Source organism: Capricornis sumatraensis, chromosome 11 (assembly GCF_032405125.1).
Source record: "Capricornis sumatraensis isolate serow.1 chromosome 11, serow.2, whole genome shotgun sequence".
Lineage (NCBI taxonomy): Eukaryota > Metazoa > Chordata > Mammalia > Artiodactyla > Bovidae > Capricornis > Capricornis sumatraensis.
In genome coordinates this window covers 34,866,077-34,889,020 of record NC_091079.1, presented here as the reverse complement: position 1 = coordinate 34,889,020, position 22,944 = coordinate 34,866,077, and the positions used below count along the sequence as shown (strand labels likewise).

The window sequence follows — 22,944 nt, the reverse complement described above, 5'->3', positions numbered from 1 at the left end:
CGTGATGACTGCACGGGGAGCGCCCCTAGCGCCGGATTATGACGTGAGCGTCGCCGCTCGGGCTCCGCGGTCTCGCGTGACCGCGGGCGCGGCCTCCCGGTCTGGCAACAGCAGCAACGGCAGAGGCGGGCGGGCGAGGTCAAGATGGTGGCTCCGCGGGCGGGGGAGGCGGTGGAGGGAGGAGGAGCCAGACCGTAGCCTGCCGGAAACACCGACACCCGGAGGCCTCCCGGGAGCCGCCGCCGCTGCCTCAGCCGCCGCCTCCGCCGCCTGCTCCAGCTCGAGAGACGCGAGCAGGCGGCGGGGCGGGCCGTGAGAGAGACACGAGAGGGAGGGCGGGGGCGGAGTCGCCTGCCTTCGCCTCCGCCCCCGGCCGCCGTCCCGGGCCCTGCCCCGCGCGGCCCGCCCAGCCCCGGTGTGGCAGCGGCTCATGGCGGCGGTGGGGCCCCCGCAGCAGCAGGTGCGGATGGCCCATCAGCAGGTCTGGGCGGCGCTCGAAGTGGCGCTCCGAGTGCCCTGCCTCTACATCATCGACGCCATTTTCAACTCCTACTACGATTCCAGCCAAAGCCGGTTCTGCATCGGACTCCAGATCTTCCTCCGGCTCCTTGGTGAGAGGAACGGGGTAGGATGCGTCCGGGGATGGCTCAGCGGGCCGAGAAGTGCAGGAGGGGGAGGGCGGCCGTGCGCAGGTGGATGGGGGGTGGGGGCGTGTGTGTGTCGACTAGTTTCGTTTCCCCCTCGAGTTGGGGGGGGGGCGTCTTTGTGGGCTGGACGGGAGGAGATGACACTTGTCTCGGAGTTGACAGCGGAGCGGTCCTCCCTGAGAGTCAGCCTCCTGTTGGTTTTTGCCTCTTGAGTGAGGGTGGGGAGGAAGCAGCGATGTGCGAGCATGTGGCCCTGTGCCTGCTGCTCTCTCGGGGAGTGTGTCCTGTCTCACCGCGTCCTATGCGACAGCCTTGGAAAAACAGCACCTCTGCTTACGTTTTGCCATCTCGCCGTGTGTGACCTTGAGCTCGTCGTGCCAAGACCTGGGCCTCAGTTTCCCCCTTTGCAAAATGCGCAGTATTCGTGTGTTGTCGTCTGAATGACATCCACGCGAAAGAGAATGTCAGTCAAACCTTGAGATTTGCCAAAGACCTTCATGAAGAAGGTGATACTTAATAATGAGTCCTAAAATTTTCCGTGAATAGAGAAGGTATTGAGAACGGTTATAAAAAGGTGGCTAGAAACTGATGAGAGATCTATGAAAATCAGTATCTTCGTTGTGTAAGAGAGGAGTGTGAAAAGCATCGTGTGCTTCATTCCCCATTTTCTCTTGCGTTGCTGGAGTGAGAAGCATTTATGTTTAAGTTTTTAAGGAATTGAAACGTGGCAGATTTTGTTGATGAGGTAATTGAGTGTCAGGTTTTAGTGAAGTAGTGCCTTTGAAGTGTTGCTGAGGACGAGCGGATGGTGAGATCTTTTCTAAACCTTTCTGAGTTAGAAGCCATCTGTTGCTACTTTATTCTTTTAAAAAATGATAATATTGAGTTTTCTTTTCAGCGATAAATAACAACACTTGACATTTTTTGATACTTTACTTTTGCAGCGCATCTTCACTGGTATTATCTAACCTAACTTTCAAAAATCCCTCAAATCCCTCAAAGGAGATTGGGTGGTTATGAATAGTTTCATTTTACAGATGAGGAAACTGAAAGTCCTAGAGGTTGATACACAGCAAGATCCTAGTCTTAACGTTGTCTTAAGACATCAGGCGTGCCTCATTTTCTTCCTCAGTACAGCTGTAATCCAGACAGAATGGTATAGCAATGATCATAACACTACGTCTTAGAACTAACAGATGTGAATGTGATGTTCCTTAGCGCAAGACTTCTCAGTAACATAATCCCACTTACCGCTGCAGAAATGTGATGCCCTCATCATTTGTAGCAAAAATGGAGCTGTGTGATTTCCAGTATACAGAAATAGCGAATCATTATATTGGTTACCCGTAACTATTTTTCTACCACAATATAAAAAGAGAATTAGCAGCCTTAATGTTTTGTACTTAACATATTTTGTTTAATCCTGATAGTTGGGGGAGGATAAAAATGAAATTAGTTAAATAATGTTACAGTGAAATTAGTAAGAACAGGAACCTGATGGGAAAGCATTTTTTTCCCTGTCATTTAGAAGTTCCTCACCATAATAAGGCAGTTGCTTGTCTCGTTATACAAGTAGAAAAGGTGGTCCCAGCTGAGCCCATGACTGCCAACCCCCCCAACACACACACACATCCACCCTAATTGATGACATGATAACATACATGCTTGCAGTCAGTACCTGTGCTGATTCCTGGAGTGGGGAGACTGAGAAATGGAGAACATTGATCGTTTCTATTCCTGAACCCCATAGGAGAAGAGAAAGTTTGCTAGAGAGTAGAAGCTAACAGACTCCTAGAGAACTTCATGAAATTTGAAATTATGCAGTTCTGTTTTGGGCAGTAAATAACAAATGTAATATGGACTTGAGGGTGGTAGGAGGAGCTTTCCCTACTTCTGCTTTGAGAGGAAGCCGGAGGAGGCCAAGGTGGAGGAGCCAAAAAAACCCCCACAAAACTGGGTTTGAGAGGATTCACAAAGTCATTCTGGCAGCAGTGTAGCCAATGCCTTGAATGCTCTGGCCTGTATACTACAGAACCTCTGAGAGCCCCCTGGGGACCAGGTACTTTAATGCAGGACGCTCACGGTTGAGCTTCAGGCTGCTGGTGCTGGTGCTAAGTCACTTCAGTCGTGTCCAACTCTGTGCGACCCCATAGACGGCAGCCCAGCAGGCTCCGCCGTCCGTAGGATTCTCCAGGCAAGAATACTGGAGTGGGTTGCCATTTCCTTCTCCAGTGCATGAAAGTGAAAAGTGAACGTGAAGTTGCTCAGTCTTGTCCGACTCCCGGTGACCTCATGGACTTGAGCCTACCAGGTTCCTCCGTCCCTGGGATTTTCCAGGCAAGAGTACTGGAGTGGGGTGCCATTGCCTTCTCCGAAGCGTCAGGCTAGGGAACCTTAAACGAGTATTTTCTTTGATTAACTCTTTTGTAATTCAGGAGCATTGAACTGGTATTTTCTTTGTACTGTATCCATGCTTCTTAGTTTTGTAGCAAATCATGGAAGTTAGTATTTGGTAGGTTAAATAAGAATGTGACTGTCAGGTTACTTACCTGCTTTGTGCTTCTTTTCTTTACCTTTGTGAAGATGAACCATAATACTGTATCTCTTACAGAGTGATAAGGGCAATAGGTGTGTGTGTGTACTCGCTCAGTCGTGTCCGACTCTTGGGACCCCGTGGACTGTAGCCTACCAGGCTTCTCCGTCCATGGGATTCTCCAGGCAAGAATACTGGAGTGGGTTACCATTTCCTTCTCCAGGGGATCTTCCCGACCCAGGGATCGAACCCGGTTCTCCCGCATTTGAGGCAGACGCTTTAACCTCTGAGCCACCAGGGAAGCCCGGGGCTTCCTGTAACAGTACCTATAACAGCTCCTATAACAGTACCTAGAATCTAGTAAGGAACATGTCATTGTTAGCTGCTAGTAAACATGGCATTAATAACTTTTAAACAAAATTTTTATACTTCAGTTAAGACTATACTACTGTGTTATAGATATTTTGGTTTTTGGAAGTCATCAGCAAAATGTTGGTGCTGTTTATTTGAAAACTTTGATCTCAGAATGTTCTCTGGGTCAGACTTTATATGAAAAATACAAAATATTTTCCAAGTCTATCTCTTGACTGCTCCTCAAATTGCATGTGTTAGTCACTCAGTCATATCCAACTCTTTGCGACCCCATGGACTATAGCCTGCCAGACTCCTCTGTCCATGGAATTCTCCAGGCAAGAATACTGGAGTGGGTTGCCATTCCTTCTCCAGGGAATCTTCCTGACCCAGGGATTGAATCCAGGTCTCCTGCATTGTAGGCAGATTCTTTACTATCTGAGCCCCAAAGGAAGCTCCTCACATGACAATGTAATTATAATAATTTATCATATTTGTAAGAATAATAAAATCATTAAAAACTGGTTTTGGTGGGAAAAAATTTCACCCTGAATAAAAATAAATGTCCTAAATATTTGAGGACCATTCATTGAAGGACAGGAGAACCTGGTGGATTGCAAAGAGTTAGTCACGACTTAGCAACTGAACAACAAAACAATGAAGCGTCTTGTTTGTTATTCAGAGTGACAGGTTTGTGTGTAAAAGATACCCAAAGATGGTTGAAATCAATTTTCTCCCTGGTTAATTTTTTAATAATTGTAGACCTCTCTGTACTACTGAATATAAATCTCAAAATTTGTCAATCTCACCTTTTTCTTAAAGTGGAATTGTCAAGATGGAAATCTTTTCTGCATCCAGTTTTATTTATAGTGTCTAAAGAATTTACTCTCCTATAAGAAACTTTTATTACTATACTTTTATTTGTTATCAAATTAATATGAGAATTCTGCAGGTCAGGATATAAAGCATCTCATTTTGGAGATCCAAATTAGATCATATCATAATATATATAATTTTTAAGAATATTAAGCTATTCTTAGGAGGTGTTAAGTGCTAAATGAAATGTAACCCAGTGCAGTGTAATGCTGAATTAGCAAATCTAAATCCAAGGCAGAAAATGCAAGCATAGGAGTTTGTTTTAATAGTATTACTCATATAATGACAATTCATCGATGTGGAAAGGCCTTTCTAAACATAAGAGGAAATCCAGAAATTACAAAGGAAGTTTTGATAAATTTGAATACATAAAAATGAAATACTTCTTGATGACAAAATTCTTTTTTACAAAGATTTTTTTTTTAATGACACACCAACGGGGAAATATTTGTGTCATATTTAGTTGAAGTACTAGTAAGAGTTTTACTTTGCCAATAAGAAAAATATTTACTCCCGGAGGAAAATAGGCCCCAGGATAAACATATTAGAGTAAATAAAATGTACAAGGTCAATAAGCAAAACAAAAATTACTCAGTCTCATTTATAATTAAAGAAATGCAGTTAAAATTTTACTTGCAAGATTGGTAAAGAATTCAGTTTGAGTAAAAACTAGTTTTGCAAAGGTATGGGGAAATAGATGATGTTAAACAGTTTTGGTAAGCTGTTATTTCTATGTAAAGCTACTTGGCACTGTCAACTGAAATTAAAATTTATTATACCTTTTGACTCACAATTCTAGTTCTGTATATTTGGCCTGAAGATACAGTTTTACAGAAAATGTGGGCAAGAATATTCGTTGCAGCATTGTTGGTAATAACAAAACAAAAATTGCTAATCTAAATCTCTGTTGAAAGAGAGTCTATTCACTGTATATGTGTACTAGTTACAGCTATGCAGTGAAGTTGTTGAAAAAAGTGACTGACTTTTGGTGCTGTAGAAGGAACTCAGAAAACCTGTGACTGTAAAAACAAAGTGAACTGATGATGATGATTGACTGCATTGGGATAGCCTAGGGAGTCTGAGCAGATACCATTGACATTTTGGAGGGATAATTCTTTGGTGATGGGGGGTGGCAGGATTGTGGCCAAATGATTGGTGCAAAATCTGATCCTGGTTGAGAACCCCTGAGATGGACAAATAGACCAATAAACAGCATAGAGTTCAAAGCCCAGAAACAGATCACCTATGTATGTGGAGAAGCTTGATGTGTTTCAGAGGTAGAATTGAAGTACAATTGAGGTAAATTAGACTATTCTATTTGTGGCCATTTAGTTACTTATATGGAAAAAATTATATTGAACCTTACCTCACATCAGTATATAAATAGTTCAAAGTGGATTAGTATCTTAATGTGAAAAGCAGAACTTTAAAAAGTTAGAAGAAAATGTAGAACTTTTTTTTTTAATCTGAGTAAGGAAAAAGTTCTTTAAAAATATATAAAAGGAAGTGTATGAAATAATAAATTCAGTGATATTAAAAATCTCTGTTAATCAAAGGGACCATCGGAAAGAGAAAAGAACAGCCCTACATCTGGAGAAGATACTTGCATTACAAATAGTTGCAAAGAGTCTGTAGTCAGAATATTTTTTAAATGACTATATTCAGCAAGGAAAAACAGCTCCATAAATAAATGAGCAAAAGATAAACTGGCATTTCACAGAGGAAGAAACATGAATGGTCAATAAGTAAGAAGATGCCCTCTTTGAGTATTCAGAAATGCAGTTTTTTGAAAAGGTTAAAAAAGACTCTTATTATAATGGGATCTCTGGGTAAAAAGCAAAAAGAAGTATTTATCCATGAGTGTGTTTATTTATGCAAAATTTGGTTAATTCTTCATTTACTACCTATGGGGTTAGACTTAAAAAAAAATCATGTTCATATATTTTTAATAAAAACATACTTGTTAAAATTTAAAAGCAATTTATCTTATTAATAAAAGACTTAGTATCTTTTTTTTAAAGTTTGATAGAAAAAAATTCATGCTGTAGTTTGTCAGGTACATCTGCAGATTAACATTTCAAGATGTTTTGTTTGTTCCACATTTCATTGCATAGGTTTCCCTTGGGAGTAGTAAGGCAGTTACAGCGTTTATTTTAGTACTGTTCCATCTTTATTCTGTCAGGTGTTGAAATGTTTTTCCACAGCTTGCTTTAGGTTATATATTAAAAGTATTTAAGGTACTTGGAGAGTTGTATTATTATTATTTCCTTCCAGTTTTTAGTCCCAAACTTCCAGAAAGGTTAAGGGTGTGAATGGACTTTACACATAAGAGTTGAACATTTTGTTGTATAACGTACATGGTGGTTTGTTTTTTGGGGTTGGTTTTTTTTTTTTGTCTGCTTGTTTTGTTTGTTCACCCAAATTGAAAAGGCCCTGAACTCTTTCATGAATTGAGTTCATATATATCTTCAGAGTGCCTGAATTGACTTGGATTCCTGCCTCTTTTCCTGCCTTGAGCACTTTAGTAAAACTCGAATTACTGGAGAACCAGATCCCTAAATTGTGATGCTAGTTAGTTCTATTTGTCACTGTCCCAAGGTGGTTTTTCCTTGTAAAGCAGCATTTATATATAGCCTTGATCACTTATTGCAGGTCACTCTTAAATCCTAACGAGGAAACTTCTGTCTAGGAGCTAAATTTTCTTAGGCCTACAGGTTAAATATCAAGAGTTGAATGTCTGGAGTTGGGAAAATGAAACGAAACTTTGGTGTCATTGACAACACTTCCTGAAGGCCTTGAGAGGGAAGAGTACTTGAGAGACTTGGAAAGTTGACTTACTTTTTTCCCATGAAAATGAGAGCTGATTCTGTATTCCATACACAGAAACATGAGTATAAAGGAAAAATTTAAGAACCTCCTATGCATACAAACTTTGGGTAGGAATTAAAATCATTTTATACTATTCTCAAATGTTTGTGGTGGCATGCATGTGCTCAGTTGTGTCTGACTGTTTGAGACTCCATGGACTGTGGACTGGAGTCCACCAGGCTCATCTGTCGGTGGGATTTTCCAGGCCAGAATACTGGAGCCGGTTGCCATTTTTCCTGATCCAGGGATCAAACCAGTATCTCTCGTACGGGCAGGTGGATTCTTCACCGCTGAGCCACCAGGAAATGTTGGTCATTATTAAATCTTGGGAAGTGATTTTAATCAGGAAAGAGTAGTATAAGATTGTTATTTACAAGGAGATATCCAGTCTTTGAAGTTGTAGTCTCACTGCCTTATTTGCCTGTCATATTCTCTTTTTTTCTTTTGATACATTTGCACAAAGCAAAATGGCACTTTTTATCCAGAAGAATTTCTAAAAACCCAAATCATTCCTTAATCTGTGTGTAAAAATAAGCTTTAGTGGTGGGGATAAAGCTATTAGAACAAAGTCTGTTTATAAGTTATAGCAAAGTTCATGAATATTGACAGGTAAAGATTAATTTACCACTTTGTGAATAGCAAGTTAAAAATAATTCACAGTTATTTAACTCTCTCCCTTTTTAAAAAGTGGCGTAAAGTAGAACTGAAGTTATTTTGGTTTAGTTTTGACTTATTTTAGATTGTTTTGTCTCAGGAAAAATCTACTGACTTTTGCTTTTCTATTTAGAGAAAGTAAGATTACATATGGCATATGGCAGCTGATTAAATTCCATTTCCTGTTACCTTCCATGGAAGGGGGTTTCTAATCCTGTTCAAAAAAAAAAGCCCATTTTCTATTGAAAGGGCCATTCCCAGCTGTCAGCTTTTTGGGAGATTATTAGTGGCCCACTTGCTCAGCAAAGCGGGTAGGTAGTTCTCGCACGGAGGTTGATGTATTTATCTTCCAGGTGATTGTTTCCTTTTGTTCTCTTTTTCACAAATGACCTGACAGATTGGCACAAAATAAAATTTGTGGGCGGTCATCATTTGGAGGAACTTGGCTCTTGCTTCTAACTGCAGTGGATTGTGAAATGCCTCCGTTGTAATGTGCATTATTGGTCTTGGTTACATACTGAAGTTACATGGGAAGATGGATATTTAATTTGGAGTTTGTCACTTTTTCTGTACTCCAAGGTTTGATTTCTCAGCTTTGTCTTGTCATAGTTTTTAATTTTCAAGTGGGCTGTGTTTCATGGATGCCTTTAAAAATATAATTCAGATTTCAACAGGAATGTTTATTTCCCTAGTGAATACTAATTGCACTTTATTTTCTACAAAATATTTTGGAATCCATAGACATTAAAGTTCAGATCCTTGCTTGCTATCAAGGACATATTATATAATAGGGTCAGGTTATTATAAACTGGGGCTTCCCTGGTAGCTTATCTGGTAAAGAATCCACCTGCAACGTGGGAGATCTGGGTTCTATAGCTGGGTTGGGAAGATCCCCTGGAGAAGGGCATAGCAACCCACTGCAGCATTCTTCCCTGGAGAATCCTCATGGACAAAGGAGCCTGGCGGGCTACAGTCCGTGGGGTCACAAAGAGTCAGACATGACTGAGTGAGCACACACAGACAATTATAAACCACAGTATCAAGTAATGTCTTGAGTGTCTGTAGGATGGGTAGGATTTGGACAGTCAGGGATTTGGGAAGTTGATGGGGCCATCCTGCCAAGCAAAGAGAAGAATGTAAATACAACTGTAATTACGGCAGAGAAGAAGGGGTGTGTTTAAGAAAGAAATCTGGAGTGTTGGTTCGTGTGTGAAGAGGAATATTATTGTTACTTTAAAACAAATTGGGTAGAATGTTAGAACAAGACCTGTGGATTTTAATCAGTAATATCAGAGCTGCTGCAGTATTTTGAGGACAGACATGAAGAAAGGCAGTTTGGTGGCTTGTAGATGAATTTGAATCAAAGAGTTTTTGAGACAGACTAATAGATGGGTGTCACTGAGGAAAGGGGAGGTATAGGTATAGGTATTAGTAGAATTTGTCACTGACTGTCAGAGTTTGAGAATTGAGGTCTGCTGCTAAGTCGCTTCAGTCGTGTCTGACTCTGTGCGACCCCATAGGTGGCAGCCCACCAGGCTCCCCCATCCCTGGGATTCTCCAGGCAAGAACACTGGAGTGGGTTGCGATTTCCTTCTCCAATGCATGGAAGTGAAAAGTGAACGTGAAGTCGCTCAGTCGTATCCAACTGTTCGCGACCCCATGGACTGCAGCCTACCAGGCTCCTCCATCCATGGGATTTTCCAGGCAAGAATACTGGAGTGGAGTGCCATCGCCTTCTCTGGATGGGGGTCTAGAGGTACAGTTAAAAGAATAATAATGGTAATCTCTGACTGAAATTGGAAATTGAAAGGAAGAGCTGTTTGAGGTCAGTTTAGCTTTAGGTTTTAGAAATTCTGAGTATTGTAGTTCAGTGCAGAAGTAGAAATAGATGAATATTTGGATGTGGTTTCCATAATTGAAACCTTGGATAATAATGTTTATTGTGATCTCACTTAAAAATTTGTCAGAGCACCAAGAAAGAAGGTGCTGGATGCATATGAGACCGTATATTGGTGCTTATAGTGTGGGAGAGGGGGAGAACTTACTAAAATACGTTTTGGTTTTCTGAATGCTATTTTAGTTTGAAGAATCAGAAGGATGACTGTTTGAAGAAAGAGCTTCCCAGGTGGAGCTAGTGGTTAAAAAAAAAAAACAAGAAACAATAAGCCTACCTGCCAATGCAAGGGTTTGATCCCTGGATCAGGAAGATCTGCTGGAGGAGGGTATGGCAACCCACTCCAGTATTCTGGCCTGGAGAATCCCAGGGACAGAGGAGCCTGGTGGGCTACAGTCTTTGGGGTCACAAAGAGTTGGACATGACTGAAGCAACTTGGTACACACACACATTTGAAGAAAAAGATTCAACCATAAGGAGAAAGGAAACATGGAGGACATGTTTGGTATCTGTAGGAAAGTATGTATGGGAAAAAAGTGAACTTGGATCCAAGGGAGAATTCCCAAATTCAGGCAGCAGGAAAAATAAGAGCCAGCAGGAGTTCACAGTATGAATAAAAGGAGGAAATAGGGGTAACTATAAATGTAAAACTTAAACTTGGCATCCTAAAGAACACTTTAAGAAAAATCTCAGATTTAATAGGAACAAATGTTGTCCATTTTGCTTATGTTTAGTGTTTTTGTAATGAAGTTATCTTAACTATTTTTTAAGGTTTTCTTCAAAATTTTTTACATTATCAAAGTATGATAACACATATACAAGAGACTAGGAAAATAGAAAACAAGGTTATATATAGTTCAATTATATATTACAATTAATTTTTAAGTAGATAAATTAAGATTTTTAGTTGGAGTTTCAATATCAAACTCTCAAAAATTAATAGAATTAGTATACAGAGAAGTAGGATATAATAGACCTGAAAAGCACTGTGAACCAATTCAACATAATTCAGATTTATACAGTTTTCACACTACAATAGGATAAAATTCCATTAAGTTCCCATAGACTGTAAACTAGGAGACACTGGAACTATATCCAGGGGCATAAAACAAGGTGCAAAAATTTCGTGGTCCAAAGATACTGAGATCATATAGAGTCTGTTCTCTTATCACTGTGGAATTATGTTAGAAATCAGTATCAAGGGATATTTGAAAATAATCCACATATTTTCAAGTGCAATGTGACATTTACCAGGACAGACCTTCCACCTACCCACTGAAAGCCTCAATAAAGGTAAAGAGGAAAAAACACGGAGGGTAATTTCAGAGAAGAAAGCATTTAAATGCTTTGGTATCAAGATGAGATGTTAATATTAAAGATACTTTAAACTAAATCCCATGTATTTGGAAATTAAATGTCCACTTTTAAATGACAGGTGTATCTAAGAAAAGTTTTTGAATAATTTTGAAATTATATATTCTTTCAAGTTTAAAGCTTGTTAAACTGTGTATAGCACAGTAATCTCTTGGAAATATTTTAGTAATTTGGTTTCTGGAGATATAATGCTACTTGAATTACTTTGAAAATTAGAAAATAAAGGGTAAAATTTTAAGGATATGTTTGATCTGTCCTGTTGAACTCTGATTTTATATAACACTTACTGGCCTTTAAGCCTAAATTGTCTTGAGGCATAATGTTCATCAGTTTGAAAATGTTCATAGTTATTAAAGGAAGAATATCATAACTTAGTGGAAAAACATTCTTTAACAAAGTTCCATTCGAATGACGTCTTTCTCTCTCTCTTTTTTTAGGTATATTTGTATCCAGTATTGTCCTGATCTTGTCACAGCGATCGCTTTTCAAGTTTTACATGTACAGCTCAGCCTTTCTATTAGCTGCGACTTCAGTGTTGGTAAATTATTATGCTGCTTTGCACATTGACTTCTATGGTGCCTACAACACATCAGCTTTTGGAATTGAGCTGCTTCCTCGAAAAGGGCCCTCGCTGTGGATGGCACTCATTGTTCTACAGCTAACATTTGGAATTGGATACATCACACTACTCCAAATTCATTCCATCTATTCACAGTTAATTATTTTGGATCTCTTGGTTCCTGTAATAGGCTTAATCACAGAACTACCGTTACACATCCGAGAGACTTTAGTTTTTACTTCTTCCTTGATTCTCACATTAAATACAGTGCTTGTCTTGGCAGTGAAACTTAAGTGGTTTTATTATTCCACCAGATATGTTTATCTTTTAGTGAGGCACATGTATCGAATTTATGGATTACAGTTATTAATGGAGGACACATGGAAGAGGATTCGCTTCCCAGATGTCCTGCGAGTCTTCTGGCTAACAAGAATTACAGCTCAGGCTACAGTATTAATATACATTTTAAGAATGGCCAATGAAACGGCTTCCTTCTTTCTCTCTTGGGATGACTTTTGGGACCTCATTTGCAACCTTATAATCAGTGGATGTGACTCTACACTCACTGTGCTGGGCATGAGTGCTGTAATTTCCTCAGTAGCCCATTATTTGGGTCTTGGAATATTGGCCTTCATTGGATCAACTGAAGAAGATGATCGGCGACTGGGCTTTGTAGCACCTGTTTTATTTTTCATTTTGGCTCTTCAGACTGGTTTAAGTGGGCTAAGACCAGAAGAGAGACTTATCCGCTTAAGCAGAAACATGTGCCTTTTATTAACAGCAGTCCTGCATTTCATCCATGGAATGACAGACCCTGTATTAATGTCGCTCAGTGCCTCTCATGTGTCATCTTTTCGTAGACATTTTCCTGTGCTCTTTGTTTCTGCTTGCCTGTTTATTCTTCCTGTTATACTCAGTTATGTTCTTTGGCATCACTATGCACTAAATACATGGTTATTTGCAGTTACAGCCTTTTGTGTGGAACTCTGCTTAAAAGTAATAGTTTCTCTCACTGTTTATACGTTATTCATGATTGATGGCTACTATAATGTCCTCTGGGAAAAGCTTGATGATTATGTCTACTATGTCCGTTCAACAGGCAATATTATTGAATTTATATTTGGAGTAGTAATGTTTGGAAATGGGGCTTATACTATGATGTTTGAGTCAGGAAGTAAAATCCGGGCTTGTATGATGTGCTTACATGCCTATTTTAACATCTACTTACAAGCGAAAAATGGCTGGAAGACATTCATGAATCGTAGAACTGCTGTAAAAAAAATTAATTCACTTCCTGAAATAAAGGGGAGCCGCCTACAAGAAATAGATGACGTATGTGCAATCTGCTACCATGAGTTTACAACATCTGCTCGTATCACACCGTGTAATCATTATTTCCACGCACTTTGCCTTCGGAAATGGCTGTACATTCAAGATACTTGTCCAATGTGCCATCAAAAAGTGTACATTGAAGATGATATCAAGGATAACACAAATACATCTAACAACAATGGATTTATTGCACCCAATGAAAATCCAGAGGAAGCTGTAAGAGAAGCTGCTGCCGAATCTGACAGGGAATTGAATGAAGATGACAGTACAGATTGTGATGATGATGCTCAAAGAGAAAGAAATGGAGTGATTCAGCACACAGGCACAGCAGCTGAAGAACTGATTAATGACGATACTGATTAAAATAGCATTTACTGATCATTGAGGTATTTGTTTAAAATTCAGTTCATGCAAAATGGAGTAATCTGCTTCACTTCAGTGTGTAACCAAGCACAAAAACAGTATCAATGTTGAATCGAATCTGTGAATGGTTTTCCGTTTACTGTGATGTGCTACTGTAAATATACCTCTTTAATTACTTCTGGTCTCTTTGGTGACCTATTTAAATTTGTGTACATTATTGTACATAGAATAAAATGTTTTCACATTTTTATGACAAATTTGAACAAATAACTTTTTAATAGATGTAATAATATGGTGCGTCAACTGTGCCAAAGATTCCTCAATGAAAGTCTGTGATGTATCCAACTCTGGACCCTAGTTTTTCTTTAAAATGGGTGTGAGAGAATAAAAATGCAAATCAGGGGAAACTATGTTAAATCAAGAAAATAAAACATGACCAGAGGATAAATTCTATATGTATGTAGAGTATTTTGCAATTAAGGGGAAAATAGGCTGTCAAAAGTGACTGAGACTTTTTTGACACTTGAGATTAGCATTGTAGTTGAGCTGGGTTTGAAAGTAATGATTCAGATCAGAGACTGTGAGAGTTGAGAAGTAGGCTTATTTATATCAACTAACTTTGGTATAAACCAGGATGTGCTAATGGTTTTAATTTTGATGTAAAAATCAGTATATTTATTAGCCATTCTGTGTTTGCAGCATTGTCATAACATTGTCCTTTTGAACTTTTAAAGAAATACAAAATGAAATATTTGGGGGTTTTTCACTATTTTAAACCAAAACATTAAGTGATTTTAAAAAATTCTGATCTGACTTCATGGGTGGTATGCAGTGATATTGATACCTCTTTAGACAACTTCCAGCGAATTCCTTTATTGAATCATGAAATTTTATATACATGGTGGGAAAATGGGAGATACATATCAATTACATATCAGGAAAAAATACTTTAATAGTGTTGTTATATAGTGTATTGGCTAGTTCCAGTGGATCTTCATCTCTTACTGCTGACATTATCTCCAGTATTTGACTAAAACAAAACAAAAATAGATGGTTAAACTTCTAAGTACATACTCTGTTTTCAAGATATTTATCTTTTTCCACATAAATGAAAAGACACTGTTTTAGCATCTTTAGCATAAAAAGCCTAACAACAGTATATATTAAAGTTTTCAGCAGTGTTCACAGAAAAGTTTACCTGCTAGGATATTTAAAACAAAGCAATTAGAGATAAATTTCTGGGACAATCTTGCATTAACTAGAGCCAGGAACCAGGTTCAAGTAAATTATAAAGCCAGCCCATATTATGTGTCCCACAGTTGTGGAACTGGCCAGTGGAAATGAAGAGTCCTTTTAAATTGGGGCTCATTACACATTAGTGGGTCATGATGAACTTTTAAAAAATTAAAAGTACATTTGCAAGGGATAGAGTTCCATTTTTTGTTCAGGTTATATTTATATATGCAAATATGCACCAAGTCACACAGTGTGGTATTGTGGGGACAGCAGTCAGAGTTTGAAAGCCATTGCTTAGAGAACTAGTTGTCAAGGGCAGCAACGAACTGCCGCATCATCACCAGCACAGTGACAGCAGAGGAAGTTAAGAACGTGTTACTTGGAAGTGTGTGGTTACCGGGGGTGGGGGGTGGGGGGTGGGGGGTGGGGGGTGGGGAGAGGGGCGCTTTCTCTTCCTGTAGGTTTTGCCCCGCAACAGAAAGATGCCAGTCTTCCACTTTCTTTGCCTAGAACGATGGTAATTATCAGTAGTGTTTTCTAGCAGTATTGCATGTAGACAGAATATTTCTTATGCATGAATTAGAAAATTCAGTTGAATTAAACATTTAAATATTCTTTGTCTTAAGCTTTTTGTTTCCCTTTATGGGTTTTTAAAATATGAACACCTAGAGGAATCAGAGACAGAGATTAGAGATTAACTGGAACTTTTAAGTTCTATAATAGTGACAAATGCTTTGTTTAACATATACGAAATGAAGTGACTATGAAATTTTTATCTGACAAAGTATGCTAAAAGCAAATCTATTACCATTTAAAGTGACACTAAAGACCCAGTTTTCTTAGCAAATTACAGAGTTTTCTTCTATTAACTACTTGGAATTGGAAATTAATACATAATACTGAGAAATCAGTATGATTCCTGCCACCAGTCTCCCTTCCAGTCTTTTCTCCACATGGATTGATTGATACCAGTTCAATAGCTTTCCTGCTTAAAATCCTCTGGTAAAACCTAAACCACAGATGGTGGCACACGGGCCACACTCTCTGGCCTATCCTCCCTATCACGTACTGAGCATCCTACTTTCTGCCACACTGCAGTCACAGTTCCCAGCTCCTCCCAGCCTGCCTTTGCTCAAGGTGTGTGTTTATCTCGGTCTGGTCTAACTCGCAGTCCAGCTTAGTAAACAGGTGAAATGCCGCTTGAGTTAAGCACTCTATTTCCCCACAGGGCAGGCAGCTGCTCTGTCCTGTGTATGTTCCTACCCCTGTAACAGCACTGCTGTCTTCGATTATACTTACTGTCTGCTTGTTTGCTCCAGGAGGATCTTTGTCAGACTTGTTTAATGCCTTACCCAAAGTGCCTGGCACAGTGTACCTGCTTATCTGGTCGGGTGAGGATGGGAACGGTCTTCATTCTTTAATGTGGCCTTAGTAACCTGTATCTCCCCTGATACTTGACAAGAGCTCCAGAATGTATTTCATGGAATTTACAATCTAAAATGTGTGTGTGTGTGTGTGTGTGTGTGTGTGTGTGTGGCAGGGGGGTGGGGGGACTCTTCAAATAATTAAAACATAAAACTGTTAATAGATGCTTTATTAGTAATTAGTATTTAGCATTAGACCAGAGGCAAGTTTATTTCTGAAATGTAGTCTAATATTTTTCAGTTTGCAAATGTTTATTTTCCCAAGGAAATAAAATTCTATAAAGTTCTGTACTTTTTTTTTTCAGTTGGAAAAAGGAAATCCTTTCTATGATTTATCCTTTTGTTCAGGGCTTCCCTGGTGGCTCAGACGGTAAAGCATCTGCCTGCAATGTTGGAGGCCTGGGTTTGATTCCTGGGTCGGGAAGATCCCTGGAGAAAGAAATGGCACCCCACTCCAGCACTTTTGCCTGGAAAAGCCCATGGATGGAGGAGCCTGATAGGCTACAGTCCATGGGGTCGCAAAGAGTCGGATGCAACCGAGCAACTTCACTTTCGCTTTCACTTTCAAAGGCTTAAAGAACAGTGTTATTTCTTAGGTTTATTCAAGCTGTGAAATCATTTGGGTTTCCTGCTAAGATTGTATAACCATCAGCAGGAAACCTGCAAGATAACTGAACTTAAGCCAGGTAAAGTGATTCTATCTATGGACAGCTTTAAGAGCTTTCCCCCTCCCTACAAAATGACAAATGACCAGAATCACTTAAAGTTCTTACTGCTATAATAAAACCACTTTGGGTTGAGAGGGTATTAAAAAAAAAAAAAACAAGCTGATACAAATTCCTCCAAGTCACTGCATTAAAATGGTCTTTGATAACTTCATTTGGATTTCACCCAACTTTAATTCTGTCCCTTGAATTCATTTTGTAAACAATATTGGTGATTGACTTTAATATTCTGAAGGCCATGAAAACAAGATACTTACATTATGTGGCAGGGTTCATTTCTGTCTTTCAAACAGTGCCCGTTTTCCCACTTTTTTTTGGTAGGAAATGAAGTTTTTATATATTTTGATCCAGCATGTGTACTTTTGACTCCACACCAAGGTGCATCTAAAGGTAAGCAAAGAAAGGTTCTCAAAGATATTTACGTTCTTAAATTATATGTTTTTTAGTGAATATTATCAAACTATTATATAAGCCATGATTCAGCTTAAATGGTAAAAGGCAACAGAAAACAGCTTTAAGAAAAGTACAAGATAAAATCTTGAACTGTACAAATTCTTTTAAAACCTTTAGTCCTCTTTTCCCCCACTAACAATATGCTTTTAAAAAAATGATCTAAAGCTAAAACAAAATACAGTAGTAACATGAAAACGTTTAAGTTAAAACTTTTTGCCTCCACTGAATGTAAAACAATGGCTTTTTTTTTTTTTTTTGGCTGCACAATGTGACATGCAGGATCTTAGTTCCCTGACCAGGGATCAAACCCATGCCCCCTGCATTGGAAGCATGGAGTCTTAAACCACTGGACTGCCAGGGAAGTCCCCAACTGTGCTTTGAATACTGGGATTATTTACTTACCCAACTCTCTAATAAAGAATTAAAATACACATTTTACAACCATTAATAATTTTCATAACTTCCCTAAGGAAATATTCCTGATTTCTTCAGAATGACTGTCTTGACTTTATTTAAAACTCCATGTGTATAAGAAGAACCTCAAGTTCAGGCTATAGACAGAATTTTTAGCTCTGAACTTTGTATTTTGAGGCAACAGATTAATTTCTAAAATTCTTAAACCCAATTTGATTTAAATGTTTGAATTACTTTAAAAGTATTGTACAATTAAGCCATTGTATAAAAAAAACTCAGATAGTTTTTGAACTCATTCTTGTTTAATAAAATACCTCCTTAGTTACCACATAATCTCACATTTCATTTTTAAATGCTTAGGCTTAGTCAAGCTTCTAAATTGAAAAAATCACTTGCATGAATATTTTTCCATTACAACTCCCCAAAGACTTTCTGACAACTGTTGAGGTTTGAGCATGCTTTTCAAAGTAAAATATTTGTTATTACTTTTCTCTAACTCTTGGGGGTATGGTTTAATATGAAAATTAAGTTCTAAAAGCATACTTACCAGTCTCAATCATTAATTTTTCACTAGGTATTGACTTTAGAACTTCTAAATTAGCTTCAGTTTTCAGTGAGCTTTAAAAAGAAAAGTTACTCATATATAAGTGTATTTAATGAATAACTTTTTCATACTATCAGTTCAGTTCAGTCGCTCAGTCATGTCCAACTCTTTACGACCCCATGAATTACAGCACACCAGGCCTCCCTGTTCATCACCAACTCCCGGAGTTCACTCAGACTATAAACTTGTCTAAAACAGATTACAAAACTAACCCAAAATCCTGAAGGAAAACTTTGGTTGGCTACAATGGAAGTGTACTTTAGAAAAGTGTTTGCACATCCTGTCCTTATAGAATCCAGATTAAGATCTGTTCCAAGCAGATCTGACTTCGGGGGATGAACTCTTTTTTGGGGTGGGGGGGCAGGGGAGGGATGAAATTTTTTGTTTATCAGTTGATTATCCAATAACTTTCTGTAACTTTCTATAACAGTCTATGTTAATCTTTTAAAGATTTTGCACTGCACCCCTCATTCCTCACCCTCCCAAATCGGGAAACTTGTACGATCTTCCATTACTCTAGACATTCTGAAACTTGATAATGTGTTCGGGCATGAAACTTTTTCATCCATTTAGGGAGTTGGAACCTTCTGATTGAGATTTTCCCCCATGCCTAACTCAGGGAAAATATGGAAAAACGTTTCCTCTTCATTTTCTCTCTTCCCTGTGGGGCTTTCTTTAGTTAAGTTTAGGACTCCTGAATTAGTCTCCTAGGCCCTGCTTCTTTCATACCTCTTTTTCTGGGGGGGTTAATTTTCATTTTCTGACTCTGAGACAGACTGGATATTGGTCCCAATTCTCTCTCTGACAGAATTATGTATCTGGACCTTTGCCATGATTTCTTAGTAGGAAGAAGGAACCTGAATCTGGCCATGACCTCAAGACTTGCTTTGACCAACGGGATGATATGGCCAGAGGCTTGGAATGCACTTTTGTGATTTACAGTGGCACTCAGGATTTTCTGAGATTAGTATGCACTAAGTAGCTGTTACCTAGGTGCCTAGGCGTCCGGAATGAAAGCACAGGGTGCAGATCTGAACCTAACATGTACCCTGTGGCAGAGAGCTCACATTATCAATTAAACCTCACCTGATTCAGACCCATGAGTGTTAAAGTTTAATGTAAAGTTTTATGCCAATGAGTTTTGGGAACGTTTGCTATATAATGTGATGATGACAAATACTGTATGTTGCACTTTTTATTTCAAGACCTGTTACAACTATTTATGGAGTTTCAAATAGATACACAACTAGAATATATAGAACTCTACGCCTGTATTTATTATCCAGCCCCATCAATTATCAATTCCTGATTGATCTTGTGCATCCACTTATCCCTACTAATAAGGAAAGTCCAAATGTAGTATGGATTCAACATTTTAACACATCTCTAAGCATAAGGACTTTTTAAAAAACAATACTGTTACGTCTAAGAAAATCCAGTATTCAAATTGTCATACCTACTCCTTTTGTTTGACCTAGGGTTCAAATGAGGGACAAATATTACAGCTGGTCATCAGTGTTCTAAATTTCTTAACCTATTAAGTTCTCCTGCATCTCTTTTATCCCTATAAGATATGTTGAAGACATCCAGTTATTTGCCCTGAAAATCTCCCCGTCCTGATTTCATCTGTGCATTGTCTTTTAGCAGGGTCCTGCATCCTCTGCATTTCTTCAGGGAGCTCTAAAGTGCAATCCAGAATCTTGATCGGATTCAAGTTGAATTTTATTTTTTTTGCAAGATTTTCATAGGCGGTAGTATGTATGATTTTCTGTCCAGAAGCACATAATATCTAGTTGTCCTTTAAGTCAGATGTGGATGCCCAATGCCTAGACTGATTAGATCATAAGGAGTTGCAAAATGATACTATAATTCCATCAGCCTGTCATTTATTAGCTAGAATACCTGTATAAAGAGAAAATTTCTGTCTACTAGGTACTCTGGTAGAGGTAAATAATAAAAAAATCTTTTAAAGTGTCTAGATTCCCTAGCTTCCTCCAGTGGTGCTATTAATATTTAATCTTTTTCAAAAATTAAAAAAGTTTTAAAGTTTTTTTAATCTTTAAGAAGCTCTTACATTTTTCCTGTAGCATTCTGTTCATATTTTATAGATGCAACATCTCAAATCTTTATAGGATCTCTTTTAAAGTGCCTTTCCCTAAATAGTTTCCTCTAATGTTAATTTTTCTGTTTATCTAGGTCTCTTTCTTTCTGCTGGTTCACCTCATTTATCTGATGGTCCCCTGGTTATGTATAAGGAAGCCTGGGTTGCCCATGCTGGGTTTCCTTTGCTCTGTGTAAATAGGACTATTTTACTGCCAGCTCTCTGAATGGAGATTGTTCCTGGAAGCTCCTTGTGGGACAGGCCAGAACTGGGCATGCTGACCCACAATTTCATTTAAGGGTGCTGCTGCTGCTGTTGTGTCTGACCCTGCGACACCATGGACTGTAGCCTGCCAGGCTCCTCTGTCCATGGGATTTTTCTGGCAAGAATACTGGAATGGGTTGCCACTCCCTTCTCAAGGGCATCTTTCTGACCCAGGGATCAAACCCTTATCTCCTGCTTAGCAGCAGGATTCTTTACTACTGAGCCACCTGTAATGTACTATAAAATTAATTAAATCATTGATTAAAATATAAAAGCATCTAGGACATTTACTTAGGTCTTAATTCTAGAGCAAATAATTTCATGTTTCTATTCTCAAAAATGGAATTTAGTAAAAAAAAAAATAAAAATAATGAACTAAAACACTGAAGAGGGGAAGGAAGTCTTACTATTTCGCAATTTATTTACTGAGCTACACTGATATCCTGAGAAAAGACACTGGTAAAAACTCACCAAATTAAAAAACTCATTTGGAAGAAATTGAGCCCAGGGACCCAGCATGCTAGTGGACTGGACTGGGTGCCTGAGGTTTAAGTGTGTATAAAAGCAGGAAGGTCACCAAGTGAGGAAGAGCATAAAGTTCTCACACTGAGTAACTTTACACCTGTATCCTAACTTCTCTGTGCCTCCGTTTCTTGGCCTACAGAGACGGAAGATGACTGTCATAGTGTGACCTTTCCCTCATAGATGGATATCACTTATGTATATGTATATGCAACGCTGGGAACACATACATGTTTTAAAGGGATAAAATGATCCGAAAATAAACTGCATTGCTAGAGAAAGCTAGCTGCTGACCTCAGCAGAAAATTGTCTTCCATCACTGGAACACAGGACAGCAGTTTATAATTTTTGATCTTTAATTTGGAATAGTAACATACTATTTAATTTCTTACATTTATTACTAAAATGCACAGACCAAGATCAATCCAACACACAAGTTTTAATAAAACAAATTTAAATCTTTATCAGCATTTCACTATAACACAATTTAAGGAATCTGCTTAATATAATAGTTAAAAAAAAAAGCACTTAAGGACCTACCAACCATTAAACCCTATATAGAGACCCAAGTCCATCAAAGCAGCTGCTGCTTCCTTGGTACCATCAAATGAATGCACCTAAGGACATGAAGGTACAATTTTATTATAATACTTTTTCTTTAAAATTCTAAATAACCTTAATAAGGCTTTCTAAATAAAAATATAAATGCAATATGGATATTTAGAACATGGGATTTCAAAGGTGGCCACTACAGTTTTTAGTTTCAAATCAAACTGCACAATTATAACCTGTCGTCTCCAATGTGCTGAGGAAAGGAGGAGAAGGTTGCCTAAAATTTGTCTGTGGCTGTGCTGCGGTCTCTGTACCTCTAGGAAGGGGACTAGAGGGAGCCACATTCTAGGCAAGGCATAAGGAACAGGGGACATGTACACAACTATTTAAAATTTTAGATGTTCACTTTTCTGTTAGAGGATACTTTTTTCCCTAAGAGAATTAAGAGACAAACTTTAAGATCTATAAAGAGACTGTAAGAACATCATTAAATTGTAAATTGTTTACTAAGTCTGTATCAGCTCAGCAAGCAAAATGGATTAAGATGGTCTTTTTCTCCTTCAAAAATAAAGGGGTTAAAGCAAAAAGTTTCACACTTTTGATATATTTGTTATTTGTGTAATCAAAACAATATATGAAATGACTCCTCTAAACACTGAACAAGTGATGTCATGTTAATACAGAATCTAGAGTCTGAACACACTGTGGATAATGTGTTTCTCAAAAATAAAGAAAACTTAACACAGCTGTTCAAAAGGGTTGGTTCTACCTCTCAGCATTTCCAGCTGACTAGAAACAGAGCTTCTGATAGCACCAAGATAATTTGAGATACAACCCTCATAAACCATTGTAGAAAATTAGTTCTTTATTTGGAAATTTTTTTAATAAAGGTCAAACAGGTTGGAATTGTTGCCGTTAATTTTTTTAAACTACAGCTGACCCTTTAACAACACAGGCCTGAACTGAGAAGGTCCAATTACATCTGGTTTTTTTCAACAGTAAATACTACAGTACTACATGATCCTTTGTTGGTTTAATCTGCAGATGCAGAACCATGAGGGCAATGCGCATACACAGGCCTGACTGTAAGTTATACATGGATATCCAATGCACACAGGGTCAGTGCCCCTAACCACCACCACACTGTTCAAAGGTCAACTGTATTATTGTTGCTGTTTAGTCACTAAGTTGTGTCTGA

The 22,944-nt window shown here is 38.5% G+C and overlaps 2 protein-coding genes across 5 annotated transcripts in view; one reads left to right on the top strand and one right to left on the bottom strand.

Moving 5' to 3' along the window:
* The first annotated feature begins 427 nt into the window (after positions 1-427).
* Positions 428-13,878, top strand: RNF139 (ring finger protein 139). Its single transcript, XM_068983825.1, has 2 exons — positions 428-611; positions 11,635-13,878. The coding sequence occupies exons 1-2, from the start codon at positions 431-433 to the stop codon at positions 13,449-13,451; spliced, it is 1,998 nt and encodes a 665-aa protein (XP_068839926.1). The 5' UTR covers positions 428-430; the 3' UTR covers positions 13,452-13,878.
* A 484-nt stretch (positions 13,879-14,362) lies between these two features.
* The window catches only part of TATDN1 (TatD DNase domain containing 1), a 30,642-nt gene continuing 22,060 nt past the window's right edge, over positions 14,363-22,944 (bottom strand). For 2 of the 4 annotated variants that reach the window (XM_068983705.1, XM_068983707.1), the window contains 4 exons: positions 21,735-21,811; positions 18,251-18,321; positions 17,094-17,220; positions 14,363-14,481 (listed from right to left, as the gene is read on the bottom strand). In XM_068983705.1, the coding sequence (XP_068839806.1) occupies positions 14,379-14,481; positions 17,094-17,220; positions 18,251-18,321; positions 21,735-21,811 (378 nt within the window). In that variant the 3' untranslated portion in view covers positions 14,363-14,378. Of the gene's footprint in view, positions 14,482-17,093; positions 17,221-18,250; positions 18,322-21,734; positions 21,812-22,944 lie in introns of those variants that run through there. The other 2 variants (XM_068983706.1, XM_068983709.1) reach the window with 2 other exon arrangements.